This window comes from Oncorhynchus clarkii, unplaced genomic scaffold (assembly GCF_045791955.1).
Source record: "Oncorhynchus clarkii lewisi isolate Uvic-CL-2024 unplaced genomic scaffold, UVic_Ocla_1.0 unplaced_contig_1650_pilon_pilon, whole genome shotgun sequence".
Classification (NCBI taxonomy): domain Eukaryota; kingdom Metazoa; phylum Chordata; class Actinopteri; order Salmoniformes; family Salmonidae; genus Oncorhynchus; species Oncorhynchus clarkii.
In genome coordinates, this window is record NW_027257952.1 from 37,501 (window position 1) to 60,000 (window position 22,500).

Consider the following 22,500-nt stretch of genomic DNA (forward strand, 5'->3'; position numbering starts at 1 on the left):
GGGTATTACGGTACAGAGTCAATGTGGAGTCTATATACAGGGTGTTACGGTACAGAGTCAATGTGGAGGCTATATACAGGGGGTACCGGTACAGAGTCAATGTGGAGGCTATATACAGGGGGTACCGGTACAGAGTCAATGTGGAGGCTATATACAGGGTATTACGGTACAGAGTCATTGTGGAGGCTATATACAGGGTGTTACGTTACAGAGTCAATGTGGAGGCTGTATACAGGGTGTTACGGTACAGAGTCAATGTGGAGGCAATATACAGGGATTTACGGTACAGAGTCAATGTGGAGGCTGTATACAGGGTGTTATGGTACAGAGTCAATGTGGAGGGTATATACAGGGGGTACCGGTACAGAGTCAACGTGGAGGCTATATACAGGGGGTACCGGTACAGAGTCAATGTGGAGACTATATAAAGGGGGTACCGGTACAGAGTCAACGTGGAGGCTATATACAGGGGGTACCGGTACAGAGTCAATGTGGAGGCTATATACAGGGGGTACCGGTACAGAGTCAATGTGGAGGCTATATACAGGGGGTACCGGTACAGAGTCAATGTGGAGGCTATATACAGGGGGTACCGGTACAGAGTCAATGTGGAGACTATATACAGGGTTCCGGTACAGAGTCAATGTGGAGGCTATATACAGGGGGTACCGGTACAGAGTCAATGTGCAGGCTATGTACAGGGGGTACCGGTACAGAGTCAATGTGGAGGCTATATACAGGGGGTACCGGTACAGAGTCAATGTGGAGGCTATATACAGGGGGTACCGGTACAGAGTCAATGTGCAGGCTATATACAGGGGGTACCGGTACAGAGTCAATGTGGAGGCTATATACAGGGGGTACCGGTACAGAGTCAATGTGGAGGCTATATACAGGGGGTACCGGTACAGAGTCAATGTGGAGGCTATACACAGGGTATTGCGGTACAGAGTCAATGTGGAGGCTATATACAGGGTATTGCGGTACAGAGTCAATGTGGAGGCTATATACAGGGTGTTACGGTACAGAGTCAATGTGGAGGCTATATACAGGGTATTACGGTACAGAGTCAATGTGGAGACTATATACAGGGGGTACCGGTACAGAGTCAATGTGGAGGCTATATACAGGGGGTACCAGTACAGAGTCAATGTGGAGGCTATATACAGGGTGTTACGGTACAGAGTCAATGTGGAGGCTATATACAAGGTGTACCGGTACAGAGTCAATGTGGAGGCTATATACAGGGTGTTACGGTGCAGAGTCAATGTGGAGGCTATATACAGGGTGTTACGGTACAGAGTCAATGTGGCGGCTATATACAGGGTATTACGGTACAGAATCAATGTGGAGACTATATACAGGGGGTACCGGTACAGAGTCAATGTGGAGGCTATATACAGGGGGTACCAGTACAGAGTCAATGTGGAGGCTATATACAGGGGGTACCAGTACAGAGTCAATGTGGAGGCTATATACAGGGGGTACCGGTACAGAGTCAATGTGGAGTCTATATACAGGGTGTTACGGTACAGAGTCAATGTGGAGGCTATATACAGGGGGTACCGGTACAGAGTCAATGTGGAGGCTATATACAGGGGGTACGGGTACAGAGTCAATGTGGAGGCTATATACAGGGTGTTACGGTACAGAGTCAATGTGGAGGCTATATACAGGGTATTACGGTACAGAGTCAATGTGGAGGCTATATACAGGGTGTTACGGTACAGAGTCAATGTGGAGGCTATATACAGGGTGTTACGGTACAGAGTCAATGTGGAGGCTATATACAGGGGGTACCGGTACAGAGTCAATGTGGAGGCTATATACAGGGTGTTACGGTACAGAGTCAATGTGGAGGCTATATACAGGGTATTACGGTACAGAGTCAATGTGGAGGCTATATACAGGGTGTTACGGTACAGAGTCAATGTGGAGGCTATATACAGGGTATTACGGTACATAGTCAATGTGGAGGCTATATACAGGGTATTACGGTACAGAGTCAATGTGGAGGCTATATACAGGGTGTTACGGTACAGAGTCAATGTGGAGGCTATATACAGGGTATTACGGTACAGAGTCAATGTGGAGGCTATATACAGGGTGTTACGGTACAGAGTTAATGTGGAGGCTATATACAGGGTATTACGGTACAGAGTCAATGTGGACGCTATATACAGGGTGTTACGGTACAGAGTCAATGTGGAGGCTATATACAGGGTATTACGGTACATAGTCAATGTGGAGGCTATATACAGGGTATTACGGTACAGAGTCAATGTGGAGGCTATATACAGGGTGTTACGGTACAGAGTCAATGTGGCGGCTATATACAGGGTATTACGGTACAGAATCAATGTGGAGACTATATACAGGGGGTACCGGTACAGAGTCAATGTGGAGGCTATATACAGGGGGTACCAGTACAGAGTCAATGTGGAGGCTATATACAGGGGGTACCAGTACAGAGTCAATGTGGAGGCTATATACAGGGGGTACCGGTACAGAGTCAATGTGGAGTCTATATACAGGGTGTTACGGTACAGAGTCAATGTGGAGGCTATATACAGGGGGTACCGGTACAGAGTCAATGTGGAGGCTATATACAGGGGGTACGGGTACAGAGTCAATGTGGAGGCTATATACAGGGTGTTACGGTACAGAGTCAATGTGGAGGCTATATACAGGGTATTACGGTACAGAGTCAATGTGGAGGCTATATACAGGGTGTTACGGTACAGAGTCAATGTGGAGGCTATATACAGGGTGTTACGGTACAGAGTCAATGTGGAGGCTATATACAGGGGGTACCGGTACAGAGTCAATGTGGAGGCTATATACAGGGTGTTACGGTACAGAGTCAATGTGGAGGCTATATACAGGGTATTACGGTACAGAGTCAATGTGGAGGCTATATACAGGGTGTTACGGTACAGAGTCAATGTGGAGGCTATATACAGGGTATTACGGTACATAGTCAATGTGGAGGCTATATACAGGGTATTACGGTACAGAGTCAATGTGGAGGCTATATACAGGGTGTTACGGTACAGAGTCAATGTGGAGGCTATATACAGGGTATTACGGTACAGAGTCAATGTGGAGGCTATATACAGGGTGTTACGGTACAGAGTTAATGTGGAGGCTATATACAGGGTATTACGGTACAGAGTCAATGTGGACGCTATATACAGGGTGTTACGGTACAGAGTCAATGTGGAGGCTATATACAGGGTATTACGGTACATAGTCAATGTGGAGGCTATATACAGGGTATTACGGTACAGAGTCAATGTGGAGGCTATATACAGGGTGTAACGGTACAGAGTCAATGTGGAGACTATATACAGGGTATTACGGTACAGAGTCAATGTGGAGACTATATACAGGGGGTACCGGTACAGAGTTAATGTGGAGGCTATATACAGGGTATTACGGTACAGAGTCAGCGTGTGGGAGAAGGGAGGGGGGTGAACAGGTAAGTCTGGGTAATGTGTACATGTAGGTAGGGGTGAAGTGACCATGCAGAATGTACTGTATTTGTAGTGTATTTTCAAAGTACACGAAAAGGAAACTTAAAACATTCAGTTAACTCTGTATACTTACTGCGTAGTAACACTACGTGAATCAAAACCGTAACGCGTCAAAACGGGAAAAACAAAATACCTCATATAAAACATCTACGTCAACATACTGGTAACAAACAACAACACAGAATCAAATCAATACTGATACAATTACGTCTGATCAGAACCGATCACACGTCGTTCCCACGGTGACGGATAGCAGCTCCTTACGTCCTGTCGCAGGAAGCCACTGCTTGACTTGGGTCGGAGCAATTTATTTTATTTTTTTAGGGGGGGGGGCGACTGCGTACCGACTCCACTATGAAACAAAGTGGCGTTATCACCAGCTCAGATTCAAAAAAGTTTGATCAAAGCGGAATTAAAATGGGATGAAGGTTCCTACGGTCTTGAGAATTATTATTTTAAGTACAGAGTACTGCTGGTTTTCTGCTCTACCTGATCATTATTAATATTATTAATGTTATTATAAGTACAGAGTACTGCTGGTTTTCTGCTCTACCTGATCATTATTATTATTATTCATATTATTATAAGTACAGAGTACTGCTGGTTTTCTGCTCTACCTGATCATTATTAATATTATTATAAGTACAGAGTACTGCTGGTTTTCTGCTCTACCTGATCATTATTATTATTATTAATGTTATTATAAGTACAGAGTACTGCTGGTTTTCTGCTCTACCTGATCATTATTATAAGTACAGAGTACTGCTGGTTTTCTGCTCTACCTGATCATTATTATAAGTACAGAGTACTGCTGGTTTTCTGCTCTACCTGATCATTATTATAAGTACAGAGTACTGCTGGTTTTCTGCTCTACCTGATCATTATTAATATTATTATAAGTACAGAGTACTGCTGGTTTTCTGCTCTACCTGATCATTATTATAAGTACAGAGTACTGCTGGTTTTCTGCTCTACCTGATCATTATTAATATTATTTTAAGTACAGAGTACTGCTGGTTTTCTGCTCTACCTGATCATTATTAATATTATTATAAGTACAGAGTACTGCTGGTTTTCTGCTCTACCTGATCATTATTATTATTATTCATATTATTATAAGTACAGAGTACTGCTGGTTTTCTACTCTACCTGATCATTATTAATATTATTATAAGTACAGAGTACTGCTGGTTTTCTGCTCTACCTGATCATTATTATTATTATTCATATTATTATAAGTACAGAGTACTGCTGGTTTTCTGCTCTACCTGATCATTATTATTATTATTCATATTATTATAAGTACAGAGTACTGCTGGTTTTCTACTCTACCTGATCATTATTAATATTATTATAAGTACAGAGTACTGCTGGTTTTCTGCTCTACCTGATCATTATTATTATTATTCATATTATTATAAGTACAGAGTATTGCTGGTTTTCTGCTCTACCTGATCATTATTAATATTATTATAAGTACAGAGTACTGCTGGTTTTCTGCTCTACCTGATCATTATTAATATTATTATAAGTACAGAGTACTGCTGGTTTTCTAATTGATAATTAACTGCACCCAGCTAGTGTCCCAGATCAAAATCATTCCCAAATTAGAAGAGAATATTTTTTTAAAAAGCAGAGGAACTGGCTTTGATGAGGAAAATGTGAATCAACCTTCTTGTCTCCACTGAGTCCAAGAGAGAAACACCAGAAATGTCGCACTGACAAATCAACACTCGGTAACGCTGGCCAATCAGCTGTGTAGTGGATGGGATTCTACCGCTGCTAGAGGATCATAAACTGGAGCTATACTGTCAAGGTTCTGTGGGGGAGTTTAAACTTCCTTAGCCCACTATGTGTGTGTGTGTGTCTGTAGTGTGTGTGTGTGTGTGTGTGTGTCTGTAGTGTGTGTGTGTGTGTGTGTGTGTGTGTGTGTGTGTGTGTGTGTGTGTGTGTGTGTGTGTGTGTGTCTGTAGTGTGTGTGTGTGTGTGTGTGCCCCTGCTCTCTGCCCCCCACTCCTCTAAACCTCTCTCTCTCTCTCTCTCTGATCTAAGCACCATGGATCAGCCGTGTTTCCATCCTGCAGTCCAGCTCTACATCCCAGTGTAGTGTAGGTGTGTCCTGGGCCCCGAGCAGGCCGCACAGTAGACGGACCGTTCACTTCTATTGGTCAGCACTGTCCACAACGCCTCGAGAGCTTCGTTACTACGGTTACAATGGCGTGGTAAAACAATCATTATTATTATTACGTCCCGGAGAGTTTCCCCCCCCCCCAGGAAATAACTCCAGGCCTCTGTAACAGCCTGATACATCGGGATAAATACGTACCTGGAGATGATTTAAGGACACAAAACAAAAACAGGACATTAGATGTTAATGGAGACAGGATGAGGACAACAGATCCATAGAGGTAGATAGAAGGCCCATGCTAAAACAGGTTTTTGGGGGCACTAGAGTTGTCTATCAAAGTCTATGGGACAGTATGTCCATAGAGGTAGATAGAAGGCCCATGCTAAAAACACATTTTTTGTGTCACTAGAGTTGTCCATCAAAGTCTATGGGACAGTACCTCCATAGAGGTCGATAGAGGGCCTTTCTTTACATCTGTGTCTTAATGGCTTCTGTGACAGCATGGGCAGCGTCATTGAGGGCCTTCTCATAATTTAAGCAAGTAGCCTTGGCTCAAGCCTTGGCTTTGGTCTTTGGTATGACTCGGCCGGGGATCGAACTCCCAACCTTTCACTCTCAAGGACGAGACAAGACCCCTGAGTTTGGTCTCCATTTTAAAAGTAGTTAATTTCTTATTTTTCTTATTTCAGTAAACAAACTGAGCGCCTGCCAAATGAACCTGTTAATTAAAGTCAAGCTTGGTGATTTACTATCAAATTAAAGTCAAGCTTGGTGATTTACTATCAACTGAACCTGTTTATTAAAGTCAAGCTTGGTGATTTACTATCAACTGAACCTGTATAAAGTCAAGCTTGGTGATTTACTATCAACTGAACCTGTTAATTAAAGTCAAGCTTGGTGATTTACTATCAACTGAACCTGTTTAAAGTCAAGCTTGGTGATTTACTATCAACTGAACCTGTTTATTAAAGTCAAGCTTGGTGATTTACTATCAACTGAACCTGTTTATTAAAGTCAAGCTTGGTGATTTACTATCAACTGAACCTGTTAATTAAAGTCAAGCTTGGTGATTTACTATCAACTGAACCTGTTTATTAAAGTCAAGCTTGGTGATTTACTATCAACTGAACCTGTTTATTAAAGTCAAGCTTGGTGATTTACTATCAACTGAACCTGTTTATTAAAGTCAAGCTTGGTGATTTACTATCAACTGAACCTGTTAATTAAAGTCAAGCTTGGTGATTTACTATCAACTGAACCTGTTTATTAAAGTCAAGCTTGGTGATTTACTATCAACTGAACCTGTTTAAAGTCAAGCTTGGTGATTTACTATCAACTGAACCTGTTTATTAAAGTCAAGCTTGGTGATTTACTATCAACTGAACCTGCTTATTAAAGTCAAGCTTGGTGATTTACTATCAACTGAACCTGTTTATTAAAGTCAAGCTTGGTGATTTACTATCAACTGAACCTGTTTATTAAAGTCAAGCTTGGTGATTTACTATCAACTGAACCTGTTTATTAAAGTCAAGCTTGGTGATTTACTATCAACTGAACCTGTTAATTAAAGTCAAGCTTGGTGATTTACTATCAACTGAACCTGTTTATTAAAGTCAAGCTTGGTGATTTACTATCAACTGAACCTGTTTATTAAAGTCAAGCTTGGTGATTTACTATCAACTGAACCTGTTTATTAAAGTCAAGCTTGGTGATTTACTATCAACTGAACCTGTTTATTAAAGTCAAGCTTGGTGATTTACTATCAACTGAACCTGTTTAAAGTCAAGCTTGGTGATTTACTATCAACTGAACCTGTTTATTAAAGTCAAGCTTGGTGATTTACTATCAACTGAACCTGTTTATTAAAGTCAAGCTTGGTGATTTACTATCAACTGAACCTGTTAATTAAAGTCAAGCTTGGTGATTTACTATCAACTGAACCTGTTTATTAAAGTCAAGCTTGGTGATTTACTATCAACTGAACCTGTTTAAAGTCAAGCTTGGTGATTTACTATCAACTGAACCTGTTTATTAAAGTCAAGCTTGGTGATTTACTATCAGCTGAACCTGTTTATTAAAGTCAAGCTTGGTGATTTACTATCAACTGAACCTGTTAATTAAAGTCAAGCTTGGTGATTTACTATCAAATTAAAGTCAAGCTTGGTGATTTACTATCAACTGAACCTGTTTATTAAAGTCAAGCTTGGTGATTTACAGGCTCCTGCAGTTACGGAATGTTAAACTAAGCAGTGTAATTCATTGGCTGATCCTTCCTAATGACCCGGATGGAGTTATGTGAACGACCCTTCCTTAACCCACAGGAAGTCCCACCCAGTTGACTACTTAAAGAAATGGTGAATGTCCTCAATGTCTCTGGCCATTGCTAAAAACAGGCTTTGTGGCACTAGAGTTGTCTATCAAAGTCTATGGGACAGTACCTCCATAGAGGTAGATAGAGGGCCCATGCTAAAAACAGGGTTTGTGGCACTAGAGCTATCTATCTACGTTTATGGGACAGTAGGTCCATAGAGGTAGATAGAGGGCCCATGCTAAAAACAGGCTTTGTGGCATTAGAGCTATTTATCTACGTTTATGGGACAGTAGGTCCATAGAGGTAGATAGAGGGCCCATGCTAAAAACAGGCTTTGTGGCATTAGAGCTATCTATCTATGTTTATGGGACAGTAGATCCATAGAGGTAGATAGGGGGCCCATGCTAAAAACAGTCTTAGGGAACACTAGAGCTGTCTATTTAAGTCTATGGGACAATAGAACTGAAGCTGACATAAAGTAGGTGGCTATGCTGTGATTCCCTAGCCTCTATGCTAGCTTCACGCGCTCTGCGGAATCTCGGAATCTCGGAAACATTCCGACGGGGAATCCGAGGGGGTTACAAGATTGTAACTCTAGTTTCCCCGTTTGTAGTTCCGACTCGGAAATTGTGCATTTCCGATCGTTCCGCGAGGACGTGAAGGCAGCACAGAACATACAGACATAGAATGTAAATGTAAACATCTAGGTGAACACACAATCTATTAAAAACCCTATTTCTAGGCCCTGCCTCTATCTCTGTCTCTAAACTCCGGGCCATGTATGTCGACACCGACAGCGTATTCAACCCAGGGAATCGGTGTAGCTCAAGATAGTGTTAGCTCTCTGAGCTAAAGCCCCCTTTGTGTAGAGGGGGGGGGGCATCAGCTCTAGGGAGCTAACACGAGTTCTTAAGGTCACCAAAAGCGATTCTTCGCTCCAGCGAAATTCTCAATGGGACTGGAACATCGTACATAAAAAAAACTATTTTTTTAATTTATTTTTTATTTATCAAATCAATGTTATTTTATTTTTATATTTATTTATAACTATAATTCTTAACATGCTGAGAGTATGAACAGTAAAATATTACCTTGTTGTCAGACAGTCCCGTGACCTGGTCTACAAACTCCTCCTGGATCATGAAGGCAGCCAGGTTGGCTGTGTAGGAGGCCAGGAAGATGACGGCGAAGAAGGCCCACACCGACACTATGAACTTACTGGTGGTGCCTTTAGGGTTCTGAACCGGGACAGAGTTGTTGAACACCAGACCCCACAGCAGCCACACCGCCTTACCCATAGTGAACGATGGGCCGTGGGGGTCTGGAGGGAGGGAGGGAGGGAGGGAGGGAAGGAAGGAAGGAAGGAAGGAAGGAAGGAAGGAAGGAAGGAAGGAAGGAAGGAAGGAAGGAAGGAAGGATGGAAGGGACCGAGGGAGGGAGGGAGGGAGGGAGGTAGGGAGGTAGGGAGGGAGGGAGGGAGGGAGGGAGGGAGGGATGGAGGGAGGGAGGGAGGGAGGGAGGGAGGGAGGGAGGGAGGGAGGGAGGGAGGGAGGGAGGGAGGGAGGGAGGGAGGGAAGGAAGGAAAAGGTAAATTCAGACTTAAAAAGATATGTGTGTGTGTGTGTGTGTGTGTGTGTGTGTTTGTGTGTGTACCTACCTCTACCCTGTGCCAGGTTCCTGTTAAAGCCCAGAGGGCTGATGTATTCAAACATGAACACAGCCATCGCTGTTACCAACAACAGCATCACAAACATCATGATCCACACCGTCGCACTGAATGGCTCTGAAACACACAGAGAGAGACAGAGAGAAGAGACATGAATACACACAAACATCAGATTACATACACACAGAGACACACATCAGATTAGATACACACAGAGACACAGAGACACACATCAGATTAGATACACACAGAGACACAGAGACACACATCAGATTAGATACACACAGAGACATACATCAGATTAGATACACACAGAGACACACAGAGACACACATCAGATTAGATACACACAGAAACACAGAGAGACACACATCAGATTAGATACACACAGAGACACAGAGAGACACACATCAGATTAGATACACACAGAGACAGAGAGAGACACACAGACACACATCAGATTAGATACACACAGAGACACACAACAAACACTCCACTGCCCCCCCCCCCCCAGCACAATGTAAGAGGGAGAGTAAAGTAATGTTGTCACCAGTCCTGTTAGTGGTGCTGTATAGACCAGTCCTGTTAGTGGTGCTGTGTAGATCAGTCCTGTTAGTGGTGCTGTATAGATCAGTCCTGTTAGTGGTGCTGTATAGACCAGTCCTGTTAGTGGTGCTGTATAGAGCAGTCCTGTTAGTGGTGCTGTGTAGATCAGTCCTGTTAGTGGTGCTGTGTAGATCAGTCCTGTTAGTGGTGCTGTATAGACCAGTCCTGTTAGTGGTGCTGTGTAGATCAGTCCTGTTAGTGGTGCTGTATAGATCAGTCCTGTTAGTGGTGCTGTATAGATCAGTTCTGTTAGTGGTGCTGTATAGATCAGTCCTGTCTTCCTCCATACTGTTAGTGGTGCTGTGTAGACCAGTCCTGTTAGTGGTGCTGTATAGACCAGTCCTGTTAGTGGTGCTGTATAGACCAGTCCTGTTAGTGGTGCTGTGTAGACCAGTCCTGTTAGTGGTGCTGTATAGACCAGTCCTGTTAGTGGTGCTGTATAGACCAGTCCTGTTAGTGGTGCTGTATAGACCAGTCCTGTTAGTGGTGCTGTATAGATCAGTTCTGTTAGTGGTGCTGTATAGATCAGTCCTTTTCGTGGTGCTGTATAGATCAGTCCTGTTAGTGGTGCTGTATAGATCAGTCCTGTTAGTGGTGCTGTATAGATCAGTCCTGTTAGTGGTGCTGTATAGATCAGTCCTGTTAGTGGTGCTGTGTAGACCAGCCATGTTAGTGGTGCTGTATAGACCAGTCCTGTTAATGGTGCTGTATAGATCAGTCCTGTTAATGGTGCTGTATAGACCAGTCCTGTTAGTGGTGCTGTATAGATCAGTCCTGTTAGTGGTGCTGTGTAGATCAGTCCTGTTAGTGGTGCTGTATAGACCAGTCCTGTTAGTGGTGCTGTATAGACCAGTCCTGTTAGTGGTGCTGTATAGATCAGTCCTGTTAGTGGTGCTGTATAGATCAGTCCTGTTAGTGGTGCTGTGTAGATCAGTCCTGTTAGTGGTGCTGTATAGATCAGTCCTGTTAGTGGTGCTGTATAGACCAGTCCTGTTAGTGGTGCTGTATAGACCAGTCCTGTTAGTGGTGCTGTATAGACCAGTCCTGTTAGTGGTGCTGTATAGACCAGTCCTGTTAGTGGTGCTGTATTGATCAGTCCTGTTAGTGGTGCTGTGTAGATCAGTCCTGTTAGTGGTGCTGTATAGACCAGTCCTGTTAGTGGTGCTGTATAGACCAGTCCTGTTAGTGGTGCTGTGTAGACCAGTCCTGTTAGTGGTGCTGTATAGACCAGTCCTGTTAGTGGTGCTGTATTGATCAGTCCTGTTAGTGGTGCTGTATAGATCAGTCCTGTTAGTGGTGCTGTATAGACCAGTCCTGTTAGTGGTGCTGTATAGATCAGTCCTGTTAGTGGTGCTGTATTGATCAGTCCTGTTAGTGGTGCTGTGTAGATCAGTCCTGTTAGTGGTGCTGTATAGACCAGTCCTGTTAGTGGTGCTGTATAGACCAGTCCTGTTAGTGGTGCTGTATAGACCAGTCCTGTTAGTGGTGCTGTATAGACCAGTCCTGTTAGTGGTGCTGTATTGATCAGTCCTGTTAGTGGTGCTGTATAGATCAGTCCTGTTAGTGGTGCTGTATAGACCAGTCCTGTTAGTGGTGCTGTATTGATCAGTCCTGTTAGTGGTGCTGTATAGATCAGTCCTGTTAGTGGTGCTGTATAGACCAGTCCTGTTAGTGGTGCTGTATAGATCAGTCCTGTTAGTGGTGCTGTATAGACCAGTCCTGTTAGTGGTGCTGTATAGACCAGTCCTGTTAGTGGTGCTGTATAGACCAGTCCTGTTAGTGGTGCTGTATTGATCAGTCCTGTTAGTGGTGCTGTATAGATCAGTCCTGTTAGTGGTGCTGTATAGACCAGTCCTGTTAGTGGTGCTGTATAGATCAGTCCTGTTAGTGGTGCTGTGTAGATCAGTCCTGTTAGTGGTGCTGTATAGATCAGTCCTGTTAGTGGTGCTGTATAGACCAGTCCTGTTAGTGGTGCTGTATAGACCAGTCCTGTTAGTGGTGCTGTATAGACCAGTCCTGTTAGTGGTGCTGTATAGATCAGTCCTGTTAGTGGTGCTGTATAGACCAGTCCTGTTAGTGGTGCTGTATAGACCAGTCCTGTTAGTGGTGCTGTATAGATCAGTCCTGTTAGTGGTGCTGTATAGATCAGTCCTGTTAGTGGTGCTGTATAGATCAGTCCTGTTAGTGGTGCTGTATAGACCAGTCCTGTTAGTGGTGCTGTATAGACCAGTCCTGTTAGTGGTGCTGTATAGATCAGTCCTGTTAGTGGTGCTGTGTAGATCAGTCCTGTTAGTGGTGCTGTATAGATCAGTCCTGTTAGTGGTGCTGTATAGACCAGTCCTGTTAGTGGTGCTGTATAGACCAGTCCTGTTAGTGGTGCTGTATAGACCAGTCCTGTTAGTGGTGCTGTATAGATCAGTCCTGTTAGTGGTGCTGTATAGACCAGTCCTGTTAGTGGTGCTGTATAGACCAGTCCTGTTAGTGGTGCTGTATAGATCAGTCCTGTTAGTGGTGCTGTGTAGATCAGTCCTGTTAGTGGTGCTGTATAGACCAGTCCTGTTAGTGGTGCTGTATAGACCAGTCCTGTTAGTGGTGCTGTATAGATCAGTCCTGTTAGTGGTGCTGTATAGATCAGTCCTGTTAGTGGTGCTGTATAGACCAGTCCTGTTAGTGGTGCTGTATAGACCAGTCCTGTTAGTGGTGCTGTGTAGATCAGTCCTGTTAGTGGTGCTGTATAGACCAGTCCTGTTAGTGGTGCTGTATAGATCAGTCCTGTTAGTGGTGCTGTGTAGATCAGTCCTGTTAGTGGTGCTGTATAGACCAGTCCTGTTAGTGGTGCTGTATAGACCAGTCCTGTTAGTGGTGCTGTATAGACCAGTCCTGTTAGTGGTGCTGTATAGATCAGTTCTGTTAGTGGTGCTGTATAGACCAGTCCTGTTAGTGGTGCTGTATAGACCAGTCCTGTTAGTGGTGCTGTATAGACCAGTCCTGTTAGTGGTGCTGTGTAGATCAGTCCTGTTAGTGGTGCTGTATAGACCAGTCCTGTTAGTGGTGCTGTGTAGATCAGTCCTGTTAGTGGTGCTGTATAGACCAGTCCTGTTAGTGGTGCTGTATAGATCAGTCCTGTTAGTGGTGCTGTATAGACCAGTCCTGTTAGTGGTGCTGTGTAGATCAGTCCTGTTAGTGGTGCTGTATAGACCAGTCCTGTTAGTGGTGCTGTATAGACCAGTCCTGTTAGTGGTGCTGTATAGACCAGTCCTGTTAGTGGTGCTGTGTAGACCAGTCCTGTTAGTGGTGCTGTATAGACCAGTCCTGTTAGTGGTGCTGTATAGATCAGTCCTGTTAGTGGTGCTGTATAGACCAGTCCTGTTAGTGGTGCTGTATAGACCAGTCCTGTTAGTGGTGCTGTATAGATCAGTCCTGTTAGTGGTGCTGTATAGATCAGTTCTGTTAGTGGTGCTGTATAGACCAGTCCTGTTAGTGGTGCTGTATAGATCAGTCCTGTTAGTGGTGCTGTATAGACCAGTCCTGTTAGTGGTGCTGTATAGATCAGTTCTGTTAGTGGTGCTGTATAGATCAGTCCTTTTCGTGGTGCTGTATAGATCAGTTCTGTTAGTGGTGCTGTATAGATCAGTCCTGTTAGTGGTGCTGTATAGACCAGTCCTGTTAGTGGTGCTGTATAGATCAGTCCTGTTAGTGGTGCTGTATAGACCAGTCCTGTTAGTGGTGCTGTATAGACCAGTCCTGTTAGTGGTGCTGTATAGACCAGTCCTGTTAGTGGTGCTGTGTAGACCAGTCCTGTTAGTGGTGCTGTATAGACCAGTCCTGTTAGTGGTGCTGTATAGATCAGTCCTGTTAGTGGTGCTGTATAGATCAGTCCTGTTAGTGGTGCTGTATAGACCAGTCCTGTTAGTGGTGCTGTATAGATCAGTCCTGTTAGTGGTGCTGTATAGATCAGTCCTGTTAGTGGTGCTGTATAGATCAGTCCTGTTAGTGGTGCTGTATAGACCAGTCCTGTTAGTGGTGCTGTATAGATCAGTCCTGTTAGTGGTGCTGTATAGATCAGTCCTGTTAGTGGTGCTGTATAGACCAGATGCAGCACGTATTAACAGAATATGAGAGGGACAGTTCTGTTTTAAAAAAAAAATGTTTGATAAACACAATCTGTCAGGTGGTGAAACAACACAGACAACCCAAATGTCCCCAAAAACACGGGGAGGGTTACCAAGGAAGGCGGACGGGGAGACGGTTCCGTTGCTACGGGAGACCATGACGCTTATTCCAGTTTCCACGAACGGGACGGAGAAATCGATGACCTCAGAACGCTCCTCATTGATCGTCAGAGAGCCGACGGCCATGACAGCTTTCTTATAGACCACCTGGGAGGGAGGGAGGGAGGGAGGCAAGGAAGGAGAGGGGGAGGAGAAAGAGAAGGAGAAAGGGAGGGACAGCAGGGGGAGAAAGACAAGGAGAGAGAAGGAGAGAGGGAGGAGAGAGGGAAGGAGAGAGGGAGGAGATGGGGAGAGAGGGAGGAGGGAGGGAAGGAGAGATAGAAGGAGAGAGGGAGGAGGGAGGGAAGGAGAGAGAAGGAGAGAGGGAGGAGAGAGGGAAGGAGATACGGAGGAGAGAGGGAAGAGAGATGGAAGGAGAGAGGAAGGAGGGAGGGAAGGAGAGAGGGAGGAGAGAGGGAGGAGAGAGGGGAGGAGAGAGGGAGGAGGGAGGGAAGGAGAGAGGGAAGGAAAGAAGGAGGAGAGCAGGAAGGAGAGAGGGAGGGGAGGGATGTAGGGAGGGAGGGAGGGAGGGAGGGAGGAAACGATAGAGGGAGGAGGGAGGGAGAGTGGGGGGAGAAAGACATGGAGAGAGATGGAGTGAAGGAGGGAGAGACAGGTTCTGGGTTAATCTTTAATCTAGTGTGTTAGCGTGTTGTTGTTGATGTCGTTAGTAGGAAGTCACTGCTGTATATTATAATGCTACAGTATAATGCTGAGACTAGCCTTTAGCCGTTAGCTAAACACAGTAAAATTATGTTACAGTACATCGCTGAGACTAGCCTTTAGCCATTAGCTAAACACAGTAAAATGATGCTACAGTATATTGCTGAGACTAGCCTTTAGCCCTTAGCTAAACACAGTAAAATGATACTACAGTATATTGCTAAGACTAGCCTTTAGCCATTAGCTAAACACAGTAAAATGATACTACAGTATATTGCTGAGACTAGCCTTTAGCCATTAGCTAAACACAGTAAAATGATGCTACAGTATATTGCTGAGACTAGGCTTTAGCCATTAGCTAAACACAGTAAAATGATGCTACAGTATATTGCTGAGACTAGCCTTTAGCCATTAGCTAAACACAGCAAAATGATACTACAGTATAATGCTGAGACTAGCCTTTAGCCATTAGCTGAACACAGTAAAATGATGCTACAGTATATTGCTGAGACTAGCCTTTAGCCATTAGCTAAACACAGTAAAATGATGCTACAGTATATTGCTGAGACTAGCCTTTAGCCATTAGCTAAACACAGCAAAATGATACTACAGTATAATGCTGAGACTAGCCTTTAGCCATTAGCTGAACACAGTAAAATGATGCTACAGTATATTGCTGAGACTAGCCTTTAGCCATTAGCTAAACACAGTAAAATGATGCTACAGTATATTGCTGAGACTAGCCTTTAGCCATTAGCTAAACACAGTAAAATGATACTACAGTATAATGCTGAGACTAGCCTTTAGCCGTTAGCTAAACACAGTAAAATGATGCTACAGTATAATGCTGAGACTAGCCTTTAGCCATTAGCTAAACACAGTAAAATGATGCTACAGTATAATGCTGAGACTAGCCTTTAGCCGTTAGCTGCGTAAACTACGATGTTGTTTTAACTATGAGACAGGACAGAGTAAACTAATAATCACCTGTATGATATTATGACATATTATAATTATTATTAATCACTCACCTCTCCCACCATCCCGTTCCACACGTTGTTGATCTTCTTCCCATGTTTACCGTTGGTAACCAGGTAGAGATCGTAGGTGAACTTCACATACTTTGCGATCTTCTTCAGGATGTCGATGCAGAATCCTTTACAGCACTTTTTAATGTAGGTCCCGCCCGCCTCTGTGGTGTTGCTGTGGAAACGCAACAATAATGACATCTGTGATTGGCTGAAACTTTAATACCACTTCTTTATATAGACATCTTTCATTGGCTGAAGATTTCAGAATCCCCCCAACATGGACACGTCATTGGCTGAAGATTTCAGAACCCCCCCCCCCCCTCCCCAACATGGACACGTCATTGGCTGAAGATTTCAGAACCCCCCCAACATGGACACGTCATTGGCTGAAGATTTCAGAGGTCTGTCTGTATCCATGATGCTACTGTAACAGAATACGTCTGTCTCCATGATGCTACTGTAACAGAATAGATCTGTCTGTCTCCATGATGCTACTGTAACAGAATAGGTCTGTCTCCATGATGGTACTGTAACAGAATAGGTCTGTCTGTCTCCATGATGCTACTGTAACAGAATAGGTCTGTCTGTCTCCATGATGCTACTGTAACAGAATAGGTCTGTCTCCATGATGCTACTGTAACAGAATAGGTCTGTCTGTCTCCATGATGCTACTGTAACAGAATACGTCTGTCTCCATGATGCTACTGTAACAGAATAGGTCTGTCTGTCTCCATGATGCTACTGTAACAGAATAGGTCTGTCTGTCTCCATGATGCTACTGTAACAGAATACGTCTGTCTCCATGATGCTACTGTAACAGAATACGTCTGTCTCCATGATGCTACTGTAACAGAATAGGTCTGTCTGTCTCCATGATGCTACTGTAACAGAATAGATCTGTCTGTCTCCATGATGCTACTGTAACAGAATAGGTCTGTCTCCATGATGGTACTGTAACAGAATAGGTCTGTCTGTCTCCATGATGCTACTGTAACAGAATAGGTCTGTCTGTCTCCATGATGCTACTGTAACAGAATAGGTCTGTCTGTCTCCATGATGCTACTGTAACAGAATAGGTCTGTCTGTCTCCATGATGCTACTGTAACAGAATAGGTCTGTCTCCATGATGCTACTGTAACAGAATAGGTCTGTCTCCATGATGCTACCGTAACAGAATAGATCTGTCTGTCTCCATGATGCTACTGTAACAGAATAGGTCTGTCTCCATGATGCTACTGTAACAGAATAGGTCTGTCTCCATGATGGTACTGTAACAGAGTAGGTCTGTCTGTCTCCATGATGCTACTGTAACAGAATAGGTCTGTCTGTATCCATGATGCTACTGTAACAGAATACGTCTGTCTCCATGATGCTACTGTAACAGAATAGATCTGTCTGTCTCCATGATGCTACTGTAACAGAATAGGTCTGTCTCCATGATGCTACTGTAACAGAATAGGTCTGTCTCCATGATGGTACTGTAACAGAATAGGTCTGTCTGTCTCCATGATGCTACTGTAACAGAATAGGTCTGTCTGTCTCCATGATGCTACTGTAACAGAATAGGTCTGTCTGTCTCCATGATGCTACTGTAACAGAATAGGTCTGTCTGTCTCCATGATGCTACTGTAACAGAATAGATCTGTCTGTCTCCATGATGCTACTGTAACAGAATAGGTCTGTCTGTCTCCATGATGCTACTGTAACAGAATAGGTCTGTCTGTCTCCATGATGCTACTGTAACAGAATAGGTATATCTGTCTCCATGATGCTACTGTAACAGAATAGGTCTGTCTGTCTCCATGATGCTACTGTAACAGAATAGGTCTGTCTGTCTCCATGATGCTACTGTAACAGAATAGGTCTGTCTGTCTCCATGATGCTACAGTAACAGAATAGGTCTGTCTCCATGATGCTACTGTAACAGAATAGATATGTCTGTCTCCATGATGCTACTGTAACAGAATAGGTCTGTCTGTCTCCATGATGCTACTGTAACAGAGTAGGTCTGTCTGTCTCCATGATGCTACTGTAACAGAATAGGTCTGTCTGTCTCCATGATGCTACTGTAACAGAATAGGTCTGTCTGTCTCCATGATGCTACTGTAACAGAATAGGTCTGTCTCCATGATGCTACCGTAACAGAATAGATCTGTCTGTCTCCATGATGCTACTGTAACAGAATAGGTCTGTCTCCATGATGCTACTGTAACAGAATAGGTCTGTCTCCATGATGGTACTGTAACAGAGTAGGTCTGTCTGTCTCCATGATGCTACTGTAACAGAGTAGGTCTATCTGTCTCCATGATGCTACTGTAACAGAATAGGTCTGTCTGTCTCCATGATGCTACTGTAACAGAATAGGTCTGTCTGTCTCCATCCCCTCTCTCCTCTCCTCCTCTCTCACCTCCTATCTCCTCCTCTTTCTATACTTCCTTCCTAGCCATCCCCAGTCCCCGGCCCAGAGACGCTGATCTAACTCTTGTTAATTTAAATGGTCCTCGCTCTCCACAGGAGCAGAATGGACAGACAGCAGGTAGCTGTTTACAAACCTTTATAATCACACTGTCCTTAGGAGATTGATAGGCAAAGTGTAACATATTACTATATTATATTATTACATGGAGTCTTCTGTATTGTATTATGGGAGCAATGCACTGCACTGCACTGTACTGCACTGCACTGTACTGACTCACTGTACTGCACTGTACTGTACTGACTCACTGTACTGTACTGCACTGTACTGACTCACTGTACTGTACTGCACTGTACTGACTCACTGTACTGCACTGCACTGTACTGACTCACTGTACTGCACTGTACTGACTCACTGTACTGTACTGTACTGACTCACTGTACTGCACTGCACTGTACTGCCCTGCACTGTACTGCACTGTACTGTACTGACTCACTGTACTGCACTGCACTGTACTGTACTGACTCACTGTACTGTACTGTACTGACTCACTGTACTGACTCACTGTACTGTACTGACTCACTGTACTGCACTGCACTGTACTGTACTGACTCACTGTACTGTACTGTACAGACTCACTGTACTGACTCACTGTACTGTACTGACTCACTGTACTGACTCACTGTACTGTACTGACTCACTGCACTGCACTGCACTGCACTGCACTACACTGTACTGTACTGACTCACTGTACTGTACTGACTTCATGTACTGTACTGTACTGACTTCATGTACTGTACTGTACTGACTTACTGTACTGTACTAACTCACTGTACTGTACTGACTCACTGTACTGACTCGCTGTACTGACTCACTGTACTGACTCACTGTACTGTACTGACTCACTGTACTGTACTGACTCACTGTACTGACTCACTGTGATGTACTGACTCACTGTACTGACTCACTGTGATGTACTGACTCACTGTACTGACTTACTGTACGGACTCACTTTACTGACTCACTTTACTGACTCACTGTACTGACTTACTGTACAGTAATGTACTGTACTGTAATGACTCACTGTACTGTAATGACTCACTGTACTGTATTGTACTGTATTGTACTGTACTGACGCACTGCACTCATTTACTGTAATGACTTACAGTACTGTAATGTACTGTACTTACTCACTGTACTGACTCACTGTACTGACTCACTGTACTGACTCAATGTACTGCACTGTAGTGACTCACTGTACTGTACTGCACTGACTCACTGTACTGTACTGCACTGTACTGTACTGTACTGACTCACTGTACTGACTTACTGTACTGTAATGTACTGTACTGACTCACTGTATTGACTCACAGTACTGTACTGACTCACTGTATTGTACTGACTCACTGTACTGACTCACTGTACTGACTCACTGTAATGTACTGAATCACTGAACTGACTCACTGTAATGTACTGACTCACTGTACTGACTCAATATACTGTACTGACTCACTGTACTGACTCGCTGTACTGTACTGACTCACTGTACTGTACTGACTTACTGTACTGTACTGACTCACTGTACTGTACTGACTCACTGTACTGTACTGGTTCGCTGTACTGACTAACTGTACTGTACTGACTCACTGCACTAACTCACTGTACTGACTCACTGTACTGTACTGACTCACTGCACTAACTCACTGTACTGACTTACTATACTGACTCACTGTACTGTACTGACTCACTGTACTGACTCACTGCAATGTACTGACTCACTGTACTGACTCAGAGTTGTGAAGAGTTGTGGTGATTGGTGCAGAGATGGGCAGATTTGATCAGAGTTGTGCTGATTGGTGCAGAGGTGGGCAGAGTTGATCAGAGTTGTGCTGATTGGTGCAGAGGGGGGCAGAGTTGATCAGAGTTGTGCTGTTTGGTGCAGAGGGGGGCAGAGTTGTTTCTCTCCCTCTTTTCCAGCTCTCCTCTCCTCTCCTCTCCTTCCCTCCCTCCCTCTCCTCTCCTTTCCTCACCCCTCCTCTCGTTCCCTCTCTCCTCTCCTTCCCTCTCCTCTTCTCTCATTCCCTCACCCTGCTCTCATTCCCTCACCCCTCCTCTCCTTCCCTCACCCCTACTCTCATTCCCCCTCTCCTCTCCTCTCCTCTCCTCTCCTCTCCTCTCCTCTCCTCTCCTCTCCTCTCCCCTCCTCTCCCGTCCTCTCCTCTCCTCTCTTCTCGTTCCCTCTCTCCTCTCCTTTCCTTCCCTCTCCTCTCCTCTCCTTCCCTCCCTCCCTCCCTCTCCTCTCCTTTCCTCACCCCTCCTCTCGTTCCCTCTCTCCTCTCCTTCCCTCTTCTCTTCTCTCATTCCCTCACCCTGCTCTCATTCCCTCACCCCTCCTCTCCTTCCCTCACCCCTACTCTCATTCCCCCTCTCCTCTCCTCTCCTCTCCTCTCCTCTCCTCTCCTCTCCTCTCCTCTGTGATAGTTCTCCATGGGTAATCACCCAGCCATCTGTGTGTGTGAATCTAAGACAGCATTGTTCAAAAACAAACAAACACACACCTGGGACCCTCATTTAACTTGTAGATATATTGTAATGGGGAAGAGATGTCCTTTAGCCGTCAAACTGACCAACTAAAGTCCAAACAGCACTTCTATAAAAGTCACAACATTCTCTACAACTAAGGGGCTCTGGGACTAAAGTATTTAGAAATCTAACCACTAAAGTCCAAACAGCACTTCTATAAAAGTCACAACGTTCTCTAGGGGCTCTGGGACTAAAGTATCAGAAATCGAAGGGATGGTGAGGGGAGAGAGATAGAGAGATAAACAGACAGAGAGACACGGAGAGATGGATATATATACAGTGCCTTGCGAAAGTATTCGGCCCCCTTGAACTTTGCGACCTTTTGCCACATTTCAGGCTTCAAACATAAAGATATAAAACTGTATTTTTTGTGAAGAATCAACAACAAGTGGGACACAATCATGAAGTGGAACGACATTTATTGGATATTTCAAACTTTTTTAACAAATCAAAAACTGAAAAATTGGGCGTGCAAAATTATTCAGCCCCCTTAAGTTAATACTTTGTAGCGCCACCTTTTGCTGAGATTACAGCTGTTAGTCGCTTGGGGTATGTCTCTATCAGTTTTGCACATCGAGAGACTGACATTTTTTCCCATTCCTCCTTGCAAAACAGCTCGAGCTCAGTGAGGTTAAATGGAGAGCATTTGTGAACAGCAGTTTTCAGTTCTTTCCACAGATTCTCGATTGGATTCAGGTCTGGACTATGACTTGGCCATTCTAACACCTGGATATGTTTATTTTTGAACCATTTCATTGTAGATTTTGCTTTATGTTTTGGATCATTGTCTTGTTGGAAGACACATCTCCGTCCCAGTCTCAGGTCTTTTGCAGACTCCATCAGGTTTTCTTCCAGAATGGTCCTGTATTTGGCTCCATCCATCTTCCCATCAATTTTAACCATCTTCCCTGTCCCTGCTGAAGAAAAGCAGGCCCAAACCATGATGCTGCCACCACCATGTTTGACAGTGGGGATGGTGTATTCATGGTGATGAGGTGTGTTGCTTTTACGCCAAACATAACGTTTTGCATTGTTGCCAAAAAGTTCAATTTTGGTTTCATCTGACCAGAGCACCTTCTTCCACATGTTTGGTGTGTCTCCCAGGTGGCTTGTGGCAAACTTTAAACAACACTTTTTATGGATATCTTTAAGAAATGGCTTTCTTCTTGCCACTCTTCCATAAAGGCCAGATTTGTGCAATATACGACTGATTGTTGTCCTATGGACAGAGTCTCCCACCTCAGCTGTAGATCTCTGCAGTTCATCCAGAGTGATCATGGGCCTCTTGG

General features: G+C 44.2%; 1 protein-coding gene across 1 annotated transcript in view; it reads right to left on the reverse strand.

The window, feature by feature from the left end:
• LOC139394230 (glutamate receptor, ionotropic, N-methyl D-aspartate 2A, a) overlaps window positions 1–22,500 on the reverse strand; it is a 331,718-nt gene that overhangs the window by 20,369 nt on the left and 288,849 nt on the right. Inside the window, exons 7-10 of the mRNA XM_071142252.1 lie at window positions 16,213–16,384; window positions 14,473–14,626; window positions 9,633–9,758; window positions 9,067–9,296 (exon numbers count right to left, since the gene is read on the reverse strand). Coding sequence (XP_070998353.1) covers window positions 9,067–9,296; window positions 9,633–9,758; window positions 14,473–14,626; window positions 16,213–16,384 — 682 coding nt within the window. The remainder of the gene's footprint in view (window positions 1–9,066; window positions 9,297–9,632; window positions 9,759–14,472; window positions 14,627–16,212; window positions 16,385–22,500) is intronic.